Below are 22,785 nucleotides of genomic sequence, written 5' to 3' on the forward strand. Positions count from 1 at the left end.
GTATAATTTCTGCTCTGCTCTGCTCTGCAGGATATGCCCGCTGTTCACACGCTGTCCAATTCGACGTTCTACGATGGCTCCGAGCTGAGCCAGCGTTCGTCGACGCTGCCACGCCGCCATCGCCGCCACATGTCCAGCGAGTCAACGTTCCTGATATCCTCCAGGGACTGCTCGCCGATACGCCGCCGGTCGCCCGTCTACTGCAGCAGCTCGCTACCTCGCTCCACGCAGTCGATACCGGCCAGCAGCGGCAGCGCCGTGAATCACACCAAAATAAATCACTCATCGGCGACATTGTCGCGCCTTCAGGCGGCCACGCCTACGCCTACGCACACGCACACGCCAACGCCCATGGCGCAGAAAACAGCGCAAAAGTCGGTAATTGGCAAGCACATCTTCGAGAGCTCGCCAGCGCGCTCCTCAACGCTGAAGTCCGCCACGTCGGGCAAGCGTCAGATAGACGGGCTGATCATAAACGGCTGCTCGACCGATAACAAGAGCACGTATCGCAGTCTGCAGAGCAGCGGACCCTCCAGCCTGGAGTCCTGCAGGACATCGATGCTGGCCAGCGGCCCATCCAGCATTGACAGCGGCAAAGTTTCCTTTAGCCAGAAGACCAGCGGCCACTCTAGTCTGGACTCCCAGTGCTCCACAAACACAGCTGTGGTAGCTCCAAATACAACAACAACAACAACAAATGGCAGCACGCGTTCCATACTGCTGCTGAATGGCTCGCCACGTGGTACGCCGCGTCATCAGGCGATGCGAGCGCGTGTGGCAGAGGCGCAGGCGCAGAGGCAACGCGCCAGCACACCCAATCGCATACTCGAGGAGCTCACGTATCCCACAAATGGCAGCGCCAATGGTGTACCCAATTCGAGCAGCAACAATTCGATAACACTGCAGGTGACCACCAGCTCTAGTGGCGGTGGCCAGAGCATACCCAGCACCAAAATCTTTGTGCAGAACTCGCCGGTGCGAAGTGTTATCACCCTGGAGAATGGCAAAATGCTGGAGAACTCGAATGTGTTCATCATTAACAATGAGACCATGACGAATGAGAAGGGCGAGATCATCAAGAAGACGCTGTCCAAGCAGACAACAACAGCAACAGCTGGAACAGCTGCCACTGGCATGCCAGTGGCTTCATCGACGCCAGTTAGGCCCGAATCGGTGCCCGAGCAGCCGCTGAGCGAAACGGAGGCCAACTCGGAGACCTGCGATTCCATTTCATTCATCAGCGAGAGCTCGCCGGAGAATACGGCGACTGAGACGCCATCCTATGATGGCGGCAAGTATGCCAAGAACACCAACAACGATGCCACCATGAACAACAGCCGCAAGCTGTGCCTGCAGCTGGCCAATGGCATTGCCTACAAGAACAATGTGCTCAAAAATGAATCCCAGCCGAATTCGCCATGTGCTGAGCAGCAGCAGCATCCACTGAAATTAGCTGCCCTGGCCAAACAGGACTTTGAGATAGCCGGCTCGGTTGGCAATTTGCATTTCTATGAGAAGCACTCGAAGGATTTGGCGCCAGCGCAGAGCAATCACAAGCTGATGAACAGCAGCAGTGATCTGAAGAATCTCTGCTATGAGTCTGTGTGCCAGCTGCAAAAGTGCCACATGAATGGGGATGAGCTGGCGCTGGCGCATCTGCTGCACAAGTCCAGCAATCCGCTGGGCAGTGAGCCCAATCTGGCGCTGAAGGATCATGCGAACGACAAGTCCATTGACAAGGAGGCCATGGATAGGCGTCTCAGTCTGACCAAGGAGTCCCTGGAGCAGCATGGCATGGGCAGCGTTTTAACCGCCGGCGGTGAGGAACTCTATAATTTTCCCAGCCTCACGGATCTATCCTTCAACTTTACGTCGCTAGCGGCGCGCAAGATACTCCAAGGCGTTAGCCTCAACAGCATCGATACGCTGGTGGAGCTGAACATGGCTGCAGCGGCGGCGGCTGCAGTGGCGGTGAGCAGTGCCCAGGAGAAGCAACAGAATAACCAGGCGGCGGCAACGGCAACAACAGCCCCCTCCGTGTGCACGGACTTTGGCATGGTCTAGTTCCAGAGTCTCTCTAGAGAGTAGTGGAGGCGCCTCCAGCCAACAGAGCAGCTCTGTTGGTCCGGGAAGCCGCTTTATCTTAGCATAATCAAACGAAACCTTAGACGAGCAGCATCAAGCATAATTCGATTACAATTCTGTAATTTATTATCGAATATCGAATATTGGTTATTTAAACGATTCCGTTTCCGTTTCCATATTGTAGCAACAAATTGATTCTAATTTTAATTTTTGTATGCGTTTTACGAATTTTCTTACATGTCGAAAGCAGTTTTTTTTATTTACAGTGCCAAAATATGTTTAGTTTAATTTTAATGTTTATATTTTGTAACCCAACAACAACAACAACAACAACAACAAGAGCACCCAAAAACACTCGTGAATCACCCGAATGCATCTGAAAGAATTTGCAAGTGCAATTTATTGTAAGAAGAGAACAGCCCCCACAACTTGATTGTAAAGTTATTCGTACCTCTGCTTAAGTCCCTCCCTTTAACTCTTAGTTTTTGTATATTTGTTTAAAGCAATAGACGTTTAGACTAACATGATGATGATAATGCAAACCTATATGCATACGGTACCCATACACACACACACTCGACACACACACGCAATGACACACACACGCAATGACACACATAAGTAATTAACTACGAATATAGAATTTAGCACCTACAACGGAAATACAATAATTTTGTACAAGGCCTTAATTAGTAGAGTCAGCAATAATATAAATAAGTTGAAATCACTAATAAATATGAAGTATACAAATTTATATGAAGTGTTATTATTCATTGCAGCTTCTAGGCATACTGTTAAGTCAGGAATCCCACACTAAAATAAAATTAATTAAAAATTCAAAACGATTCTAAGGACCTCCACGATTACAAAGCGGCCAATCTTGCCGCGATCGGACTTCAAATACCCGAGTTATGGCCATTTGAAGTAACAATCAGGACATTCGATTGTCATCCTAAAAATTCGATTCTAAAGGAATGTGCTAATTATTTGGTATTATTTCTTTTCATTTATTTAATTTTTAAGTCTTTTGTTTTATATAGATATATATATATATAAGTATATATATCGGGTGTTTGTTTTCCGTACACTTTGCGTTTTATTATTATTTAATATTTTAGGTTTTGGGTAGTTTTGGTTCTATAAATATGAATAATTATAGCTAATTGCTTTTAAGTTAATATTCATGGTATATACACACACACGCGGTATATACGATCGTTTTTAGTTACACAAACATAATTGTGGGATTAGAAAACGTAATATACAAAGCGCGCACTTATTGTGAATTGGTTTTTGTAATAGAACTACATTTAAATGTAAATATATGTACTTGATAGAACGGGAGGGATTAGATACAAAAGAAAACAACTAGCTGCTGAAAAGGTGTTTCAAAAATTGGTTTATGCTAACTGGCCGCTGTCCGAGTTATACGAGTATGCGGCGATCATAGAGGGTATTTGAATAGATAATTAGTTATAGATAAATATAAATTGTTGATAAATGTTGTAGTATATGTACAATTAGTTTTTTGAAAACTTACTTAAACCGTATTTCAATCGCGTTAATAGACAAAAATGTAATTTATGTACATTAATATTAGCAGAGAACGAAGGAACATTTAAGAATTCAAATTGTTGCTGCTGAGTGTGTTAGGTGTTGATTACAAAAAAAAAATGGCTTTCGGTTCGGTTCGTTTCGATTCGGATCATACAAAGATCAAGCTACTCGTATGCTATATAGATGTGTGTAGGATGCGTATTATATATTTATCGCTTGGTGAAGAACTGAATGTGTACATATATTGCGCCATATTTAGACCTCGGTGGAGCGCGAGTCATCAGATCGCGATGCCTTGCGTTCACGTCCTGGTATGCGTCCCATGACCACAGCTCCCGATTGGGCTTGAGCCTGTGCTTGTGCCTGAGCCTGGGCTTGTGCCTGGGCCTGCGCCTGGGCGTGTGCCTGCATTTGTGCCTGCGCTACCTGCTGCTGCTGCAGCATTTGTTGTTGCTGCAGTAAATAAGCCGCCTGCGACTGCTGCACAAAGTTGGCGTGCGTGTAGGCCTGCATACCGGGCGCCGCATACACATTGCTGGTGGTGGCCTGCAGATTGAATCTGATCTTGGATGCCGCATTAGCCGCATTGGCGGCAGCTGCAATGGCAGCCGCGTTTTCCCGCGACGCACTCGACGTGGTTGTCGACTGAAACGAGATGCTCATGCCGCTGTCCAGGGAGCCGACGCTGCCACGTCGTTGCGGTTTCTCATTGCCAACTGTGAAAAGAGAGGAGAGAAAATGCCAGCTAAGCAACAAGTTAACTTGACAGCTATTTCACAATCAAATCTTACATTGTTCGTGCATGTCCAACAGACTGTTGCTGAGCGCACTGCGCTTCAGCTGCGTGGAGTCCGACGAGTTGGGTGCTTGTTCGCCGGCAGCTTGGGTGCCCGGCTGATAGGGACAGGGACAGACCTCGACATCGGCGACGCCGCTGTCGCGATTGTCAGCATTGCCGGGGGCACGATTGCGTGCCGACTTCTGGCGCTCGAGTTCAGCCTCGATGCGCAGCGATTCCATCTCATCCATTTCGCTGATGGACTCCTTGAGGTCCTCGGCAAACTTGCAGCGGTCGTGCTCGTTGCGTGCATTGAAGGTGATCAGGATTTTGCCGTCGACCTTCTGGGATAGCTGAATGCAGAACGGATAGTTGGGCAAGTCCAGTAGGCTGACAACGGCGCCGCAGAGCGGGAAACTGTTGCGGAACGTGTACGTCACAGAGGTCTTTTTCTTGCTAAAGATCTTTGTAATGACCAGCAGATCGTTGAACAGGAACACCTCGCGCTGATGGACGCCAGGGCGTTCCTTCTTGTTCACATCGGGTATCTCGTACAGGCGACAATAGCAGACCAGCCGCCGATGCGGCAGCGCCAGATTCGGTTTCTTGCCCACTATGGTGGCCTGGACCTTCATCACCTGGGTGACATGGTCGCTGCCCGGCTTGAACTCATCGGACTTGACGCGCTCAAAAATGCCGCTCAGCATATCCTTGTCAATGTCGTGGCAATCATCGATGCCCCGCAAATTCTTGATAAAGTCCTCGACGCGCATGCGCCGCTCCGGCTTCAGATTGGGCGTATGCAGATCCGTGTTCAACATAATGATGGCAAAGGCCAGCACAAAGATCTGCAAGAGAGAGAGAGAGATTGGGTTAAGTAAAATACTCAGGGATTGCATTTAGTTTCGTCTGGCTTACCGTATCGGATGACCTCAGTCGCCCCACAATGTCCGCATTGCACTCGCAGTAGCGCTGCGAGAAGATCTCCATGAGTCGCTCGATCTTTTGCGCCTCGCCGGGCATGCGGAAGTAGGCCTGGAATTTGCGCAACGCCACGTCCACCTGCCGGCCGGACAGATCCAGTTCCATGGCAAAGCAGCTGAGCACCGCCATATTGAACTGATTCTGGAGATTGCCCAAATACTCGCCGATCATCTGCCGGGAGAGGCCCTTGCGCGTGATCAGGAAACGTGCCACGCCCTGCGGCGTGTTCTCAAGAAAGCCGCGCCTGATCAAATACGTAATGCCCTTCTCTGGCTTCTTGTTGAACAGATTGAGCCCGACTCGATACTGTCGCTTGCGTATCGTCTCCGACATCTTGTAGTTCTGGGCAACGCCCGCCGCGCTGGCCGCCGCCTGCAGCTGCTGCTGTTCGTGCTGTTGCTGCTCGTGCTGCTCATACTGGGCGGCACTGGTGTGCGAGGAGATGGCATGATCATCTGTGGGCGGCACGCCGCCAGCTGCTGTCGCCGCAGCCACCGCCACCTGGATTTGGCCAACGGCGCCGGCGGAGTCCGCCGAATGTGTCGAGAACTGTTGTGAGCTGTTGAGCGCTGTGCCGCGCTTCCATGTGTGCGGCGAGTTGCTGCGATCCGAGCCCAAGTCGCTGTTAATGTTCCGCTCCGCCGACGTGACGCTTGAATCTGAGCCGGAGCTCTGCACGGATGTCAGGCTGCCGTTCTCGGCCGTCTTGCAGAGCCCGTTGGTGCGCAGCAGCGAGGGCGGCGGCGGTGTCTGGCGTTGCATCATCAGCAGTTGGCTTTGCTGCTGTGCGGTGATCGAGGAGGTGCGCTTGGGCACCTCCGGCGGCACCTTCTTGCCACTGCCGCTGCCCTGGCTGCCGCAGCTGGGCGTGGGCGTGGTGCTGCCGCCCTTGGGCCGCATATAGATCTGCGCCGCCGAGTAGTAGGGCGTGTGCGGCGAGTGGCCGCTGGTGTTCACCCACGAGGCGTTCAGCGAGGTGTCCGCCGAGCTGGCATAGCTCAGATCGTGCGGCGAGCCGTGGTAGCTGGTGTAATAGGCGGCTGCCGTGGGCATCGCCTGGGCATTATAATAATGCGGCTCCGCGGCGTGCAGCAGATTCACGTGTGGATGCGAGGCCAGGCCGGATACGGAGGTTGTGGAGCTGGCAATGGAGACGGGTGAGGCGCCTGTGGGGCAAAGCGGACACAAATTGTTAGCGACTGTCTTCAGGCTTAAAAGCTAGATTCAAATTGACATTTGTTTTTTTTTTTGGCTCAAATCTCAACTCAACTCAGAATCGAGGCCGATTCGGTTCAGAGCAAACACTTACCCGACTGACTACGCGGTATGGGACTGCAGTCCAGCTGGCGACGCTCGCGCATCGACAGCGAACGTGTTGGCGGAGTCCGCGAGAGACCCGGCGAACCGGCGCCTGGCGGACCTGCCATAATTGTCACACGTGGCTGTTGCTGTGCCGCCTGCTGCTGTTGCTGCTGTTGTTGTTGTTGTTGTTGCTGTTGTTGCTGATGCTGCAGTTGCTCCAGCTGAGATTCTGTGGCGCTGCCATAGGCAGACGATAGGGATGCATTCGCCGAGGCGCTCTCCTCGGCCAGGGTCAGGCTCGAGGCGGTCACCACCATGCGCCGGCTGAGACGCTTCTCCGCCTTGGCCATGGCCGTAATGGAGGCGAACTTCTTGACCATCATGTAGTGTCGGAAGGCGCGCTGTATGGTAACTGCCGCATTGCGTGCCCGTACGCCGCCGTACTTGCGTTCCAGCAGCTCGATCTGTTTGTCCAGCAGATCCTGCGATAGCTCGTAGCTGCAGAGGTGAGAAGCGTGCAAGAAGAAACAAACGATTTCAATTTAAATTATATTCATTTCATATCAACAAATAGATTATAATTATTATTTTTATTTATACAGCAACTGCGCCACTGCGTGTCAATACACTGAGCGAATTTGCGCACAACTGGCGCAAGTCGCTGCCAGTTTCTGCGCCCCAATGATAAGATAGCGTCTGCTTTTGCTCTGGACGTGTGTGTACGTGTGTGTGTGTGTGTGTGTGTGTATCTTTGAAACACAACTCGAGCTATCGACCTGATTAAAATGTTGCCACGAGCAACCACAACAAGCGAAGCGCATTTGCGGAGGGGGCGTTGCAAAGGGGCAGCAGAATTTGCTTATTCTTATAAACAGTTTCCCCCATTTTTAATTTCAAGCATTTTGATTGTGGCCGATAGGAAAGAGCGCAAAGTCATGAGTGCTATTAATTAACAGTTAGATCTCAACCAAAATCAGCAACTTCTAATATTGAATTTTGGGCAAAATCAGAGCGTAAAAGAATATGAGCAGAAATCAAAGTTAAATTTAAAGAAGCAAATATAATTTGTAAAGATATCAAGAAAAATCTTTAATCAAGGTAAAAAAAGCTGTTGCTGACAAAATGTTGTTGCTAAATAAATAAAAGGGACATCCATAAATGAATTTAAGGCAAAATCAGAGAAAAAATAGAATTTATAAAGATATCTAGAAAAATCTTTAAACATGGTAAAGGAAAGCTGTTGCTGATCAAAAATAAGAATATAAAGGGTATACATTTAAGTCCTCAACTCTTGGGATACTTGAGATAAAAACTTTATTTTATAGCGGTTTATGCCTTGATTGATTCTTGATTCTTTAAGAATTAAAAATATTTCACCATATTTCTGGCAATTACGGGTCCAATAGTCAGGAATGGGCAGTTAGATGCATATTGGGAAAGTTTTAATAATTTACTTGAGTTAATTGCGGCTTGTGCTTATAATTCTCAAGCTGTTGACGCATGGAAAATCTTTGCACTAAGTTTAAAGAGAACATTGAAATCAAATGTTAGACTTTGCTAACTGCTGGAGTTTTGTTTAACAAGAAAATCAGCGCATCGTATACAAAGTGGGGGGGATATCAAGAACAACAACAACAAAGACAGGTGTCCGTTTATCTGAAGAAAAACAGCTGGAATTTCTGTGCTCAACGTTTGTTCCTGGCAAAAGTGCAGGTGTCGCCCGTGTCGGCCCATTGTGAAAGTCAGCTGTCAGCTGATACGCTGCCGAGGCGCATTCCCAAATATTTACATACGCCCCACGTTATCGTGCGTCAGTGCCTAATCTTGGATATCGGGCGGGGTCTACTAGCGGGAGGCACCATTTGCTGTTTATCAGAAATTGGCGCAGAGCAAAGTCCAAGCTCGTTAGGCTGAAGGCGAAACTACGCTGTGGGTCTCTGCTAACTGATCGCCCGCCTGTTGATCGCTCATGATAACTGCTTCTTCTTACTGTCTTTCTTCTTCTTTGTTGTCTAGCTGTTAGCAGTTGTGGAACACTTACGCTGACTGGGCGCGCGTGCGCTTGAGCACATCCCCGCCGTTCCGTATGGAGTTCTTCTTGTGCATGTTTTGCTGCTGCTGCTGCTGCTGCTGCAGGACAACTGCACCCGCTGCACCGGCTCCGGTGCCGACGCCGCTGCCGGCAATGACCACAGCGCCGCCATGATGATGGTGATGCCCGTGCCCGTGCAGCAGGTGGTGATTGTGGTGATGATAGTGCCCAGTGCCCGCCTGTGCCGCCTGCACTTGCATAAAGTGCTGCTGATGCTGATGCTGCTGCTGCAGTTGCTGCTGCTGCTGCTGCTGATGGCACGTGGGATACTGCTGGATTTGGTAGATCATCTGCGGATGTTGCGGCGCGGGATAGTTTATGGTCGCGGCGGAGTTGTGACCACCTCCGCCACCCGCATAATGGTTCTGCAGGTAAACATAGCCGCCGACGCTGTCAGCGGCCGCACTGGAGCCGTGTGCGGCCACCGGCGCTCCGGCCAGATCGTATTGTGTGGAGCCGCTGCGCTCGATGCTCTTCTGGGGAAAGCTGTAATCAGAGAGATAGAGAGAGAGAGAGCAATTAGTAAGGATCACAAGACTTTAGACACAACTTTCATCTAACCAAACAGATTTTTATATGATATGAGCTCGATGCGTACCTTTCGCCAATTATAAAACCCGAAATGCAAATGATCATCTTAACTATTCTATGATCTTAAGATTTTGATAGAAAACACGCACACACACAAACACACATAGATCACGGCACAGTTATGGCCAGGTAATATTCATAATATTCACAAATCCAAAATCGACGATCGTTTGTTTAAATATTATTCAAATTGAAATTCTCTTTTCGATTCTCGATTTTTGTTGCTTCGGTCAGACCGAAGGGAGGAAGCACCAGTCAAGCATTTGGAACAGGCGGAAGATCACGTCGTCGCTCGGCAACGTTCGCGTTTCAACTAAACCGAGCGTTTGGCCAGAGCTCGACAAGCTGCTTGTTGGGATCGGATCGAGGTTCAGAAACGTGTTTCGCTTAGCTCATTTGTGTGTGCGTGTGTGCCTGTCTGTGTGTGTGTGTGTGTGTGTGTAGGTGTGTCAGCTGCCTGAGCATCCAAAATGCATCTGTTTTGTTTGGCTTGTCGGGCAGAGCCGAAGACAACAATTGCTACCCTTACGAAGCCATAGACAATATGAACATACAACAAAGAGAAGATCCTAAGCGTAAAAGGATCCATTATACAAAAGCAAAAAAAAAAAAAATGAAGGGAAGAGGAAGAATGACAGTAGTTTGAGGCGGGGGCGCAGGGGAAAGATTTAGAGTGTCAGTGCCATATGGCGGACGGATCAACAGCTCGCATGGATTTCGACTGAAGGAAAAGTTACGGAAATGATTAGCTAACGATGACAAACACGAAAATTCCCCTAGATCATGCACCCCTAAGAGTAGAAAGTGTCGATAATAAGATTGAAATAAATATTGAAAACTGATGACAGATCACACGAATTTGTTATGGTAATTATTAAGCGCATGAATAACAATAATTTGCTCAAAGTTCGCAGATATAAAAATATTAAAGAATAACAAGAGACATCCCTCGCAAATTAAGAGACAATTTCCTTGATTTAAAATAAAGATATCTTTCAGTAAAAATCTGGTTCGAACTCGGATTTTCTGTGCTTTTATCAACATGGAACCGAAGGTTTAACCTGAACCGAACCATACTTCATGCAGCAAGGTTCACGATCAAAGCCTGACAACGAGGCTTTGGTTTAAAGTGTGAATTGAAGCAACGTATATAATTGGGATATACATATAGATATATATCCATCATATATATAGTCGAAATACGCCTACTTAACTACCTTAAACTAAAAATCTATTTACATTAATTGCTTCTCACTGTTGGAACTGTCTTTAGAATTGTGTAAATCGATTTGCATTGCAATGCTTGAATCATTGATTATGCGATTCGTATAGCTGCCCTCGAACCGCCTCGAATCATGGCTCAGCTGGTGGCCTAATAAGTAAAAACGCATAGCCGGAGTTATCTACCCTGGCCAAAACCAAAATTGAACAAAGGGCAGCTGCAATTCGCACCCAAGAAAAAAACTTGCTTGCAGGATCACGAAAAGGGACAGGAACACGCACAATACGATTTTCCATAGGCAGGGGTATATCATCCTTGCGCGATTGTTTCCAGTTTCCAAATGCACCTGGCGTTCATTTTGTGTTGTCCTTACGGCAGGTACGGCTGCCTGACAACAACAACAGCTTGTTATTGTTGCCAGCTAAGCAACTTGACGCATTCGCCCTCTCCCTCTCTCCGTCCCAGTTGCTCTGCCTCTCGCTCTGCTCTCTTGCCCCATTCTGTACCGATTTAAGTGCTCGAAAGTCCTGCCTTGTAAATTGAGTCCAAGCGAGAAACATCTGCCACACGTCGGCCCTAATTGTTTGCCGTTGCACATGTGTCCAGCTGTTTGTTTGCCTGCGGCATAGCTGTAGCTGTAGCTGTATCTGTATCTGTGTATCTGTAGCTGTGTGCGTGTATCTGTTGGATACACGTGAATGTATCTTTGTAGCTTGCGACGTCACACACTGCGCTTTGCTCGCGAGCCAAAGTTTTAATTTGTAGTGCCCCCGGCTATTTCCTCTTGGTGCCGCATTCACTTCCTCGCTGGCTGCTTGATATGCAACAAGTGTCGCCTCCGTCCGTGCTGTCCGCCTCTTGGCGACTTGCGTGACCCGCACGACGACTGCGGCGTCGGCCGCCTTTTACCAAAGCGCAACCGTAATTGTTATTGATTTTACATTAGTGTTCTTTTGAGGACTTATGCTTTATGGAGTGTGCCCCCTCCAAAAACAACAAACAAACACACAGATAGCCGGACAGACAGACAGATAGACAGCTGCTAGACAAACTGACAGGGTTTTAGGTTGTCATATTAATTCACACTGAAATGGGCGCCCATGTCCATTGTCAATTCTAGATATGATTTACCACAAATACATATATTAAATTAAAGGGGTCAACTGGTTTGTTATGCAATTATTAATATGAGTTTATTTTATAGAGAAGATAAAGATTTGATCTTGTATATTATTGACAATTGTAGTTTTTATACTCGTTAATTAATTAATATACATTTATCGCTCAAGCAGAAAATCAGATTTAATTGTTAAGCATTATGATATTGTTTGCACAAATAACATTTAAATATTAAGCAATTTAAATATCTGATATTGCCGTTGATTGATAAAGCAAATTGATATATATATAATTAATTAATATATATGTATATATATATATATTATAAATCTAGCAAAACCCATAATGTATATGACAGTGAAATGTTAGCTAACAGAGCTGTTAAGTTAACACTATCTTAACATTGATTGCAGCAGCCCAGTGTTATGCAATGTTTTTGTATAATCTGAATGCAACGTTATTTCACCTCAGCAGAACGCAATACAATACACAACAGGTTCCACTGGTTCCACAAAGATGAAACGCAATGAAAATGGAACAGCAGCTCTTAGCGGCAATACCACAGGTTCCACATCTATGACTGAAACGCAATGCAAATGAAACAGCAGCTCAGATGAATACATCATAAAACAGGTTCGACAGCACGGCCTACAACTGACAAAGTTGAATCATAGTGTGAATGAAACTGCAGCTAAACTAAGCTAAAATGCAATACAATATAGAACAGGTTCCACAGCAGCGCTTATCAGTGGCAGAGATAAAACACAGTGGAAACAAATCCATAATAAGAGTCAAATAGCGTATTTAAAGGCTTTATGCAGACCAATTGTTAAACAGCTATAAATATATTTTAATAGACCCATAAGCAGCAGATCCAGCGATAACGATAAGCGTCGAGTGCGCTTGCTGCCGGTTTCCCTTTTGCCAGTGTCCGGTGGGCGCTTACCTGACGGCCGTCACATGGTGCGAGGTGTGTGTCTGCGTCTCCTTGTGGCGCGTCGATAGGCTGACAACGGTCACGTGACGCGTGGCGGTGCGCACCACGCGACGCACTCGGCTTCGTCCATCGCCGACAACAACAACAATCGGCGGTGGCTTCTTTTCGCTATCGTATTGCAGAAAGGACTCCCCGCCGCTGTCCTCAAGGGATGCGGGCGCGGGCACGGGCAGGTGCCTGCGATTGTTGTTGCTGCTTTTGTGGCTGCTGCTCGTCTTTGACATGATCGGAGCGGGAACGGGTGATTGAAACAGCGACGTCGCATTCGACGCTTTAGACACACTCGACACAGTCGCACAATTGAGTTGAAATTAAAACAGTTACAATATCGAGTGGTTTGGTAGGCGTGGCTACACTTTCGCCTTCACTTTCCGTAAGTCTGTTTTCTTGACTTGTTGTTTTTATTTTGTTGTTGTTGTTGTCGTTGCGTTTGCTGTGTATTGTTTGTAGACTTGCTTTTGTTTTGCTTTCGTTTCATTCATTTGCAAATTTATTTCACATTGTTGTTGTTTATTTCGATTTTATATTTATTGTTCTTGCTTTCGTTATAATTTATGTACATATTTGATATTTGTTTTGCATTTTTTGTGCATGTACTTTGATTTCTTTGCCATTTAATCTTTGGTTTTAGTTTTGGAATTTTTCGTTGCTCCCCTCTCCCGCTGCGCCGGCTACATTCCGTTGTCGTCGAGCGTTTAGATAACGTTTTTATTTTGCGTTTGGTTCTAAGCGATAATATTGGTTAAATACTTTTAGTAGACATTCCAAGCGCGTTTTCCGTCTTTTGCGCATTGCGCACCCCATTTAAGTTAACAAGCCCAAAAGTTAGCCATCGCGTTCATTGTGAATGCCCTTCAAAAACGGTGTAATAAAACAGCAGCAGTAGAAGAGACACAGAGAGAGGGGGGAGAGAGAGACGAGTGACAATCGCTAATGAAGCAAGTGGGTTGCGTGACACTTGCAAAATGTTTGTTTGTTTTTTGTTGTCGCGCTTTTGTGCTTATTGTGAGAGAGACTTGCAAACTCACGACTCTCTCGCGGCGCGGAGCGCATTCAATCAACTTTGTAGCTTTTTAGGTCAGCGATCGCCGATCACAAGTAAAAGTCGCATAGCTAGAAAATAAATGAAACTGCCGCAGCGAGTGCCAAGTAAACAATATTCAAATTGAATGCGAATTGTATGCGAATTCATATGTCAGACACATGCCACACACGCCAGGGGGATGTGAACAGTTTGGCATCCGTCTGCACTGAAAAGCTTGCCAGACAAGCTGAGAAAGCTTTTTGGCACTGCTGCCAGCTGACCTGATCCACTTTAATAAGTCCATAAATCATATGGAAATTTACGTGAGAATATTGACAATGCGCGGAAAGCGTGGGGGGAAGAGAGAAGAGACAATGGTGCATAGAAAGGGAAAAAGATTCGTTTGTTTAGCAACTGACAAGATCAAGATCGGTATGTAAATTTTGTCGTATTAAATATGTATGCATGTAGTACAATCGAACAAAGGCAAACGAAGGAAGAAGAAGAAGAAGCCATCCCCCACACTTTCCAGCCATAAATCTGTTGTCTTGTTTTTGGTTTTGGTTTTCGTTTTGGCAAGTTCAAGAACCTTTGATGAGTGTCTCGAGTGTTTTTTGAAAACGATCGCTGATGGCTTCATCAACATTAGCGTTAACAGCGTCAGGTCTCTGATTCGTTACAATTCTGGACAAATGTTGTCCGAAGACCCGCCAAGATGACTGTCACAGCGGCGACTGTTTCGTCATTTGTTGTTACTCAGAAACACACACACACACACACACACATATGTATATGACATGAAAAGCTGTTTAAGCCAACCAATTTCGCTGTTTCGATAATCCAAGCCACCCCACTAGCCCCCTCTGTGTCATGTATTAGCCTTGCCTTGGATTCCACAACAAGTCATGGCGCTTTTGGCCAAAACAAGTCGCCTACAACCCAAACACAACTGTTGTTCTGTTCTGGCTAGAATTCTCGAGTCGAGTCGAGTCGAGTCTACACTGTGAGAATGCTGCCCCCGAAAAACCCACTCATAAAAGCCAAGCTTCTCAATATGTTTTCTTATTAAACGACAAACGCAAAGTTGTTGTCGTTTTTTGTTGTTCTTGTTCTTGTTGCTAAACGCATTCAACTTGATCTCGTTTAAACATATTCTAAAAACAAAACACATTTATTGTAAGTCTCTGGCATTGTCTGCATCAACATAATCTGGATTGGATTATTTCGTTGAACGAGTTTTAAGTTAAGCAGCAAAATCTAGCTTGGTTTTTTTAGCATTTGACGTTGGTTTTTATTTTCGTTATGCTTAAAGCTGCTTGCATCCGCCACAGCGCACGACAATGGCAACTTGTTGTTGTTATTATAATTGTTGTAGATAGAGCTGCCTTTGTTTTACAGGTGTTCCACTGCACGAGCAACAACAGAGCAGCAGCAGCAGCAGCAGCAGCAGCAGCAGCAGCAACAGCAGCTGCAGCAGCAACCGCGACAGCGACGACAACTGCAGTTGCAATCAGTTCCAAGTTGTTTTGTTGCTTGTATTGTATAATTATTTAATTTATAATTATCACACACACAAGCACACGCACACAGCGCGAAAGGGAGAGAGAGAGAGATTAGCCAAGTGCAGCTGGGTGCTGCGCTGGGCGGCACAGTGGCAGTTCACAATGGACTTCGGTGCTTTATTCACTTTCGTGTCATTAGTAACGGCGCACGTAATACAACTCTCTTTCGCTTGTACTCTTTCTTTTTCACGCGGTCCTTGTCTAACACATGGCAGGCGTTGCGACTGCAACCGGGCGGCTCCAAATGAGCGGAAGAGGAAGTGGAAACACAATATGCAACAACGCTAACTGCACAACGCGACTGCGACGCAGCGTAATTGGTTGGCAAGTGGTTGCACAAGCAAAGCAGCAACAGACGCAGCTACGATCGCGCAACGCCTGCGCGCCATATAAATTTCGTGACAGAGCGAGACAGTTTTGAGCGCAGCAACGGTTAACTGTGACTTGAATTTTGTGCTTTCTCTGCGACTGCAGACCAGCTGCAGCTGCGTATAATCAGCTGTTAAGCTTTTGTGCTGCTCAAACTTTATGCTGTACCCAAAAATAAATGGCATAATACGAAAAGCTGAAGCTTTGAGCTGTTGCGTATTTAATACTCAATGGGTCTTGAGTATTACGATTTGAGCTTTGAGCATGACAGAAGGACTTATTGACAGAGGTGATTGCAGCTTTTGACTCGCTGAGCGGTGTTATACAGTTATTTTGATTGCGCTCTTCTTTTTGGGAACTGCTCTTTTGAGGGTCTGCATCTATGAGCTGTAGCTTATGCTCTCAGTACTTGGCTACAGTTTCAATTAAAAATGTGTAGCAGAAATTTCCAGTCGAGTCCACATATACACACCCCGTGCACACAACACACATATGCACAGAAACAGACCGACAGTGGGACGCTTTAGTCGTGTGTTTGCCGAAACGTAACGGGGCAGTGGCCGTGGCTTTTGTTGCTGCTGCTGCTGTTCCCGCTGTCGACGCCTGTTTTTTGTTGTTGTTGGCGGCACTATTGTTTTTGTGATACGCGCAGAGAAAGGCGATTTTCTCTTTAATTATATTTTATTTTTTACATTAAAAAAATTGTATGCAATGCTGTTGTTTTTTTTTTTTATGGTATCCATTTTATTTTATTCGGTGGTCTTGTGCTTTTCGTTGCTACTGTTCTTGTTTTTGTTGTTATTGTTTTTTTGTGGCAGGGGAACACGACGATGTCAAATTAATAATAAACCGGGCCTGACTTGACAGCAGCCTCAACAAACAAATTGAAAATTACAACAAAAACAACAAGAAGGCACACGCTTCCAGCTCGTGAGCTGTGTGTTTTTTGCACACATACATATATACATATGTACATACATACATACAAATATGCGTGTGTATGTATGTGTTTTGCAATTTATACTATTAAATTGGTTTTTTATTTCTCATTTTTTTCAACACTCAACACTCACAATTCACACACAAGCTTTTGTTTGCAAATCAATTCGCGCGCTGCAAAATTTGTTATTCAATTTCCAAATTTTGTTGCTTGTTTTGCGTATGCAAAGTGGTCACAAATACAACAATTAACGAATCCATATTCAAAAATAATATTGGATGCCAACAACAAAATGTGAGCAGTAACACACAGTGAGCGAACCAAGTTTATATATTAACAACAAAACGCACGATCGGGCAGCGACTGCGACGTCGACGTTTTGAACAGAAAAGCGCGCGCACGGTTTCTCTGTGCCTTTGCTGCCTGCTTCGACGAAACTTTGAGAGAGACTAAATTGGCCGACAGTGGCGGGCGAGCTTCCAAGCCGTAAATCGACGGCCCGTTTCCACGACTATCAGTGTGTGCGAGAGAGAGTGAATGAGTCTGTATGACAGTCTGTATGTGTTTGTGAGCATGTGGGTATGTGGGTATGTGTGTATATTGCCAATAGGCAAGTTTGTGTGCCAGTTATTGTTGTAGTTGTTGTTCAGGCTCTGTGTTAAGCTGTTCTTTTCAATTTGATCTACCGAAAACAATTGTCAGTTCGTAAGCGAAACACTTGCAGCATGGCTAAAACACAAACAAACAAACACCTGCAGCTCTATAAACGAGCGTTGACGTATGTACATATGTGCTGTGACTGGCTGGAAGCACAGTGGGACTAAGACTCATTGCAATTAAAACACAAAAAAAGCAAAACATTAACTCGGTTTAAGTAATTCAGCTCGCATTTAAGTGCTCTTAACTTATATTCAGTAACATTGAAAACATCTGAAATGCACCAATTTGTTGCTAATTTTTCATTTCCATTGTCAAATTGAGTAATTGCGAAAACAGAGAGAAACAAGCCCGAAAAACTACTATGTAAAGTGTAAATTTGTATGCAAACGACACATACGCATGCACTAAAACACACTCACACTCGCAGAGTCACTGTCAAAAAGGCGATCACAATAGCAGCAAAATTTTGAGGCAGCCCAAAACAGCTGCTCACACAACAACACCGCAACTGCATTCGGAGAGCCGCAAGAGCGAAAACGTACGAATGAGCGCCAAAATAATAACGAGCACAAGTAACCGACGCGAGCCACATGAGCGCAAACAATAAGCTGCGCTTACGTTACGCTCAGGTGACTCACGACCTGACGTCTCGGCTTTGAAGGGCGGGCGAGGGCGGCATTCAGCGGGGGCGCTGCAACCGCTCTCTTGCGCTCGCTCTCGCTCACTCTCTCTGCATGCGCTGTACGTCTGAGTGCGAGTACGAGCACATTACGGCCGCTGTAAACGCAAACTGTGAGGCACTTTTGGTAGTTAGTCGTATGCGGCGGGCTACTAACAAAATGGGCTTCGTAATGGCTGACTGGGTCTGAGACTGAGCCAAGCGTTAAGCGTAATGATGAGTGTGCTTCTGCATATGGCTACACTTGTACATATGTGTGTGTGCTTGTGAGTGTGTGAACAACAAACCATTTATATCCGGACCTGCGGCCTGTTTCGACTTTTCATTGAAACTTGCTTATTGTTGTTGCTGTTGTTGTTGTTGTCGGACATTGCTGTCACTGACATCGTTAAAACTAATGTCATAAAAACCAAAACTTGTGCCCACTGTGCCACACACACACACACACACATACACACATGTAAATAGCATAAGCATAACTCACAATACGACTATCTGTCTACATAAGTAAGTTTCTATGAGCCAGCTTGATGATGATATTAACGCATTAGGCACAAGGTACACCAAACCCATTTACCTTTTGCCTGACTTTGTCTCAGCTGTTATGAAACAATCAACAACAACTACAACAACAAGCAGCGCTGATGACAAGCAAACAAAAACAACAATAACTTCATACGAGCGAGGGCAGTTCCGTACAATTGCCATATATACTCGTTCACAATTGCTTAAAAGAAGAATCTCTCCCGAAATACTATACATATTTCGCAACTAGCGCTCTTTGGGGCATTCGCATTTAAGATAATTGAGCGAAAACATATATTTGTGTTTATCTAATAGATAAAAGTTTCTTTTAGTTATCTAATCTGTGTTACACCTCTGTTCTTACTAATAAAAAGCATATAGATTATATAGCTATATTTCCGCTTTACTTTGAACACAAGTCTATTCCATTGAATATTAAACCAGTCTTATCTTATCGCGTTATTTCATCAAATATTCGTTTATTTTCATTTGACCAGCGTTTTTTTTCGACAACTGCTTAAACGACCCGCGCAAAAGGTAGCTCACACGCATATGAATCGTTTTGTATATTTCATTAGTAAACATCGCGAATGTAGTTACTAACTATGCGATTACGATTGCGTTAACTGACTGTCTGAGTTGTTAAGCTGTTTGTTTGTTGACTTGACCTTATGCGTCTGAGCCCAGTTAGTGGATAAATTTGTACATGTGCATATGCCAGCCCTATACGCCTGTCTAAAAGACCTTCTACCCAAAAGCCAGCAACGATTGCGACTGCTGCCAACAACCCACTGCCCCCTGTTTCTCTCTCTCTCTCTCTCTCCCTCTCTACCTCTTCCCTTGCCATATGCTGTTTGGTAGTACCTTCAACTTGCGTGGCCGTCGCTGATTGCATTCGGTCATGGCTGCCAGAGTTGGCAACTTGGCAGCCACATGGCTACGCTGACGGCGACGCTGACGACGACGCTGACGACGGCAACGCTGACTTGATGATTAGAAAGTGAACGCTGGGCGCGCTGAGACAATGGCTGAGACAAGCGGCTTCGGTTAATGAAGCGTGCCTCCAGTGCCCCCTCCCTCGTCCCACATAGCTAGTGAAGGCCACGAAGCGTGCTTTCGCTTCGTTGCACGATATCAATTTAGTTTGTCAATAAATAAATTTCATCAATTAATATACAATCAATAGTTAGATTCGAATATCTTTATGGATTTTATATTCTTTTGTTGGATGTACCTTCTATATATTCCCAAGCAGACAAGCATATAGTTCTGATCTTAACAAAATAACTTTGTTTTCAATCGATCGTTTCTATTGATGCCACATGATATCGTAGTCAGATCTTAATAAGATTTAACGAAAAGATTAAGAGAACATTTTAACATGAAATTTGCGATTTTCATTAAAGTATTTAAAAACACGATAATGCTTAGGTCTAAACTATTAACAACTATATGATATAGTGAAGAGATCGCTTTGTCATGTGCGCTGTCTCCTGCATAGGTATATATATACTCATATATACCCATTTGAGTTGACTTAATGGGTTCAGAGTTGCTTTTTTAAACGCGTTATGTAAAAAGTGTCGTGACAAAATAATAATAGCCTTAAAAAATCGTGTTTCATAGGGTTCAACACATGCCCATCTCTAACCCAAGGTGAACAAAGATCAACACAAAGTTGCGAGACGATCGGATTCACTCTCACTTGGCCAGGCATTTAATTAAATGTGTAACAAACTCACGGGCGCCGATGATGAAGATGGAGATGAAGATGAGCAGCAACAATGACGATCCGCAGCAGCAGCAGCAGCAGCAGCCACAGCGGCGAAACACATCAGTCAACAGCAGCAACAACAAATGGAAATGGGCAACGTTTTTACTCTTCTGTTTTTGTACACCTTGTACCCATTGAAAATGGGCTAAGAAGTCCATGATGGATTTGTACACATGCATGTAACAGGCAGCTGGAGGCATCTTCGAGCCCTAAGTCATATATATTCTTGGCTAGCATATACAGCTGGGTCGATCTAGACATGTCCGACTGAAAGCTAAGGACTTGAAAGTCTAGAAATTAGCTCCTCCAAATTCTCCATAGATAAAGCTAAATCCCAATTATTGATAAGCCTGTCTCTTAAGAAATATCTCTTGACTATATCTCGCAGTTTATAAAAGCTATTGACATCAATTTATGCAAGTTGACTTCATGGATATCTAGCCTGACTCAAATCATTTTAAGAGTTAAAGCTGCGGACTTTGGTAAATGCACATTTTTAGTTGCCAAATTTAAGAACCAAAATTTTCAAAATGATCGGACTCTAAATACCGAAGTTATTCAAGAACGCAAGTGTGTAAAGTGCGCAGTATACAATATAGTTCGAATGATTGTGTCGACAGCACAGGGTATCTGCGAGTCAGGTGCACTCTTGTTTTTTTTTTCTCTTTCGCTGTTGAAAATTATGTTAGTGGGAAATTATTTTGTGGTTGCCAATGAAGTACACGACGAAACGCCGCCAAAACTTCACTTTCACTTGCACTTCACCGACACAGCACACTCCACTCCACTTCACTTGTTTCTTCTTGGCCATGAATGAAGCGCTCGCTGTTGGCAGTTGGCTGTTATTTGCGAGCTTTGGCTGCCCACTGGCGTCGCCTTCATCAATCACAAAACAATAATGAGGAGCGTGCGCCGCGGGCCAAGCGGCAGCAACCACGTTGTTGGCTCGCCTCATGTGGCACGATTGTTGCTGCTGCTGCTGCTGCCGCTGCCGCTGCTTGCTTTTTGGGAAAGTGCGCCCACAAGGGTTCTATGCTCGTTAGGCTCTAAATCACGTAGCCAGAGCAGCACAGGCCCCTTCCCCTCTCCCCTCCCTCCAACGCTCACCCCTTCAGGTGCGGCATTAGCTCCGTCTGCTTTCTCATTGATGTTTTCAGTGGAAAAATTCATGTTTACAAGCGATTAGCAGCCTATTATTTATTTATGTATGTTTCATGCAATTGAATCTCTCTCTCTCTCCTCAGCACCAGCAGAAGCAGCGACAGCAGGCGAAGATCTGTGATTAAGATTATCATCATCATCATCAATTCAAGTGAGCCAAAACAAATCGCCAGCTTTGCATAATCAGTTCCCAAATTGGACATCATTATGCGAAACTGTTTTTTTCTTTCCTCTTTATTTTTGTGTTGAATGTCTATTTTTGGCAACACGACACAGCTTTCCACAGAAGCTAATGAACTTTGCGGCATGTAGTGTATGCTGTAAATTACAACCCTTGCGCAGGCGTCTACGATTCGATTTGGAAATTTTGAGTACAATTTCGCCATGGTGCCAGTTGCCATTTCGTCAGCTTCCAATTCAATGCAAATCACTGACAAAGCCAACTCCACGCTCTGTCGACAAAGCAGCAACAACAACCAAAACAACAATAACAACAATTGTCGCTATTGTGCAACCAACAAAAGAAACAAGTCAAGTAAGAACCTTACTTTAAGTGTAGGGTGCTCAACGGGGAATATGCGTACACCCGAAACTTATGGCAAAACGACTTCCTCCAAACCCGAAGCTCTTTTCAAGCCTAATCTGGGAATCGAACCTGAACCACCGAAGCAATAAAGCAGAAATTGTAATACAAGAAAGTGCGTCATGGTATGAGTTAATTAATTAATGTTTCATTTATAACAAATGTAACTCATTTAAATAAATATTATTACTAAAGTTTTCAAAGTTTATTAAGGCATCATTTTTTACACCTATTTATCGCGTGTGAAAAAAGAGAGCTTTTTAAAACAAGTTTAAAGAAAATCTACCTCTGACATTCATATTCTACCCAAGGGGAAGAACTTTTCGTAAAGTATGAAATACATATCTAATGAATTTGCACAAAGTTCTTTCAAATCAAGTTTAAAGCAGATCGAATGCTAAACAAAAAAGTTTTACAGAATCTACTTCCACCAATTTTCCACAATAGCGAGTGGAATTTTCTAAAATCGAATTTAGGCGTGCGCTGTTAATAAACAAGTTTCGTTCCGTATTCACAGCTCTACTTTTATCAAAAACTAAATGTACCCTCCTTAAATAGAATGCACATTTGTACGCGCTTTGATTACAGGGCAGGGACAGGGCAAAGCACTTTGGGTAGGTACTTTACTTAGCATATTCATTCATGGCGAGTATCCACAGCAAAGCGTCGACCGACTTACTGGAACTCAAGAAATTTGGCACACAACTAGGACGACAACAACAACAATGACAACAACGGCAACTGCTGCAAGAACTGGTAACTGGTCTGCCGGCAAGCGGCA

At 45.1% G+C, this 22,785-nt stretch overlaps 2 protein-coding genes across 7 annotated transcripts in view; one reads left to right on the forward strand and one right to left on the reverse strand.

The window, feature by feature from the left end:
• Nucleotides 1-2,839, forward strand: part of knockout (Stork-head domain-containing protein knockout) — a 59,284-nt gene extending 56,445 nt beyond the window's left edge. For both annotated transcript variants that reach the window (XM_064689859.1, XM_064689860.1), the window contains one exon: nucleotides 31-2,839. In XM_064689859.1, the coding sequence (XP_064545929.1) occupies nucleotides 31-2,064 (2,034 nt within the window). In that variant the 3' untranslated portion in view covers nucleotides 2,065-2,839. The remainder of the gene's footprint in view (nucleotides 1-30) is intronic.
• A 983-nt stretch (nucleotides 2,840-3,822) lies between these two features.
• Nucleotides 3,823-22,785, reverse strand: part of siz (Brefeldin-resistant Arf-GEF family protein schizo) — a 36,843-nt gene continuing 17,880 nt past the window's right edge. For 2 of the 5 annotated variants that reach the window (XM_064689854.1, XM_064689856.1), the window contains exons 2-6: nucleotides 8,748-9,284; nucleotides 6,714-7,204; nucleotides 5,339-6,570; nucleotides 4,434-5,268; nucleotides 3,823-4,358 (exon numbers count right to left, since the gene is read on the reverse strand). In XM_064689854.1, coding sequence (XP_064545924.1) covers nucleotides 3,898-4,358; nucleotides 4,434-5,268; nucleotides 5,339-6,570; nucleotides 6,714-7,204; nucleotides 8,748-9,284 — 3,556 coding nt within the window. In that variant the 3' untranslated portion in view covers nucleotides 3,823-3,897. Of the gene's footprint in view, nucleotides 4,359-4,433; nucleotides 5,269-5,338; nucleotides 6,571-6,713; nucleotides 7,205-8,747; nucleotides 9,285-9,396; nucleotides 9,450-12,676; nucleotides 12,952-16,972; nucleotides 17,055-22,785 lie in introns of those variants that run through there. The other 3 variants (XM_064689858.1, XM_064689855.1, XM_064689857.1) reach the window with 3 other exon arrangements.

This window comes from Drosophila montana, unplaced genomic scaffold (genome assembly GCF_035044405.1).
Source record: "Drosophila montana isolate Dmon_TW-CO22-7 unplaced genomic scaffold, ASM3504440v1 contig_3218_1, whole genome shotgun sequence".
NCBI classification, from domain to species: domain Eukaryota; kingdom Metazoa; phylum Arthropoda; class Insecta; order Diptera; family Drosophilidae; genus Drosophila; species Drosophila montana.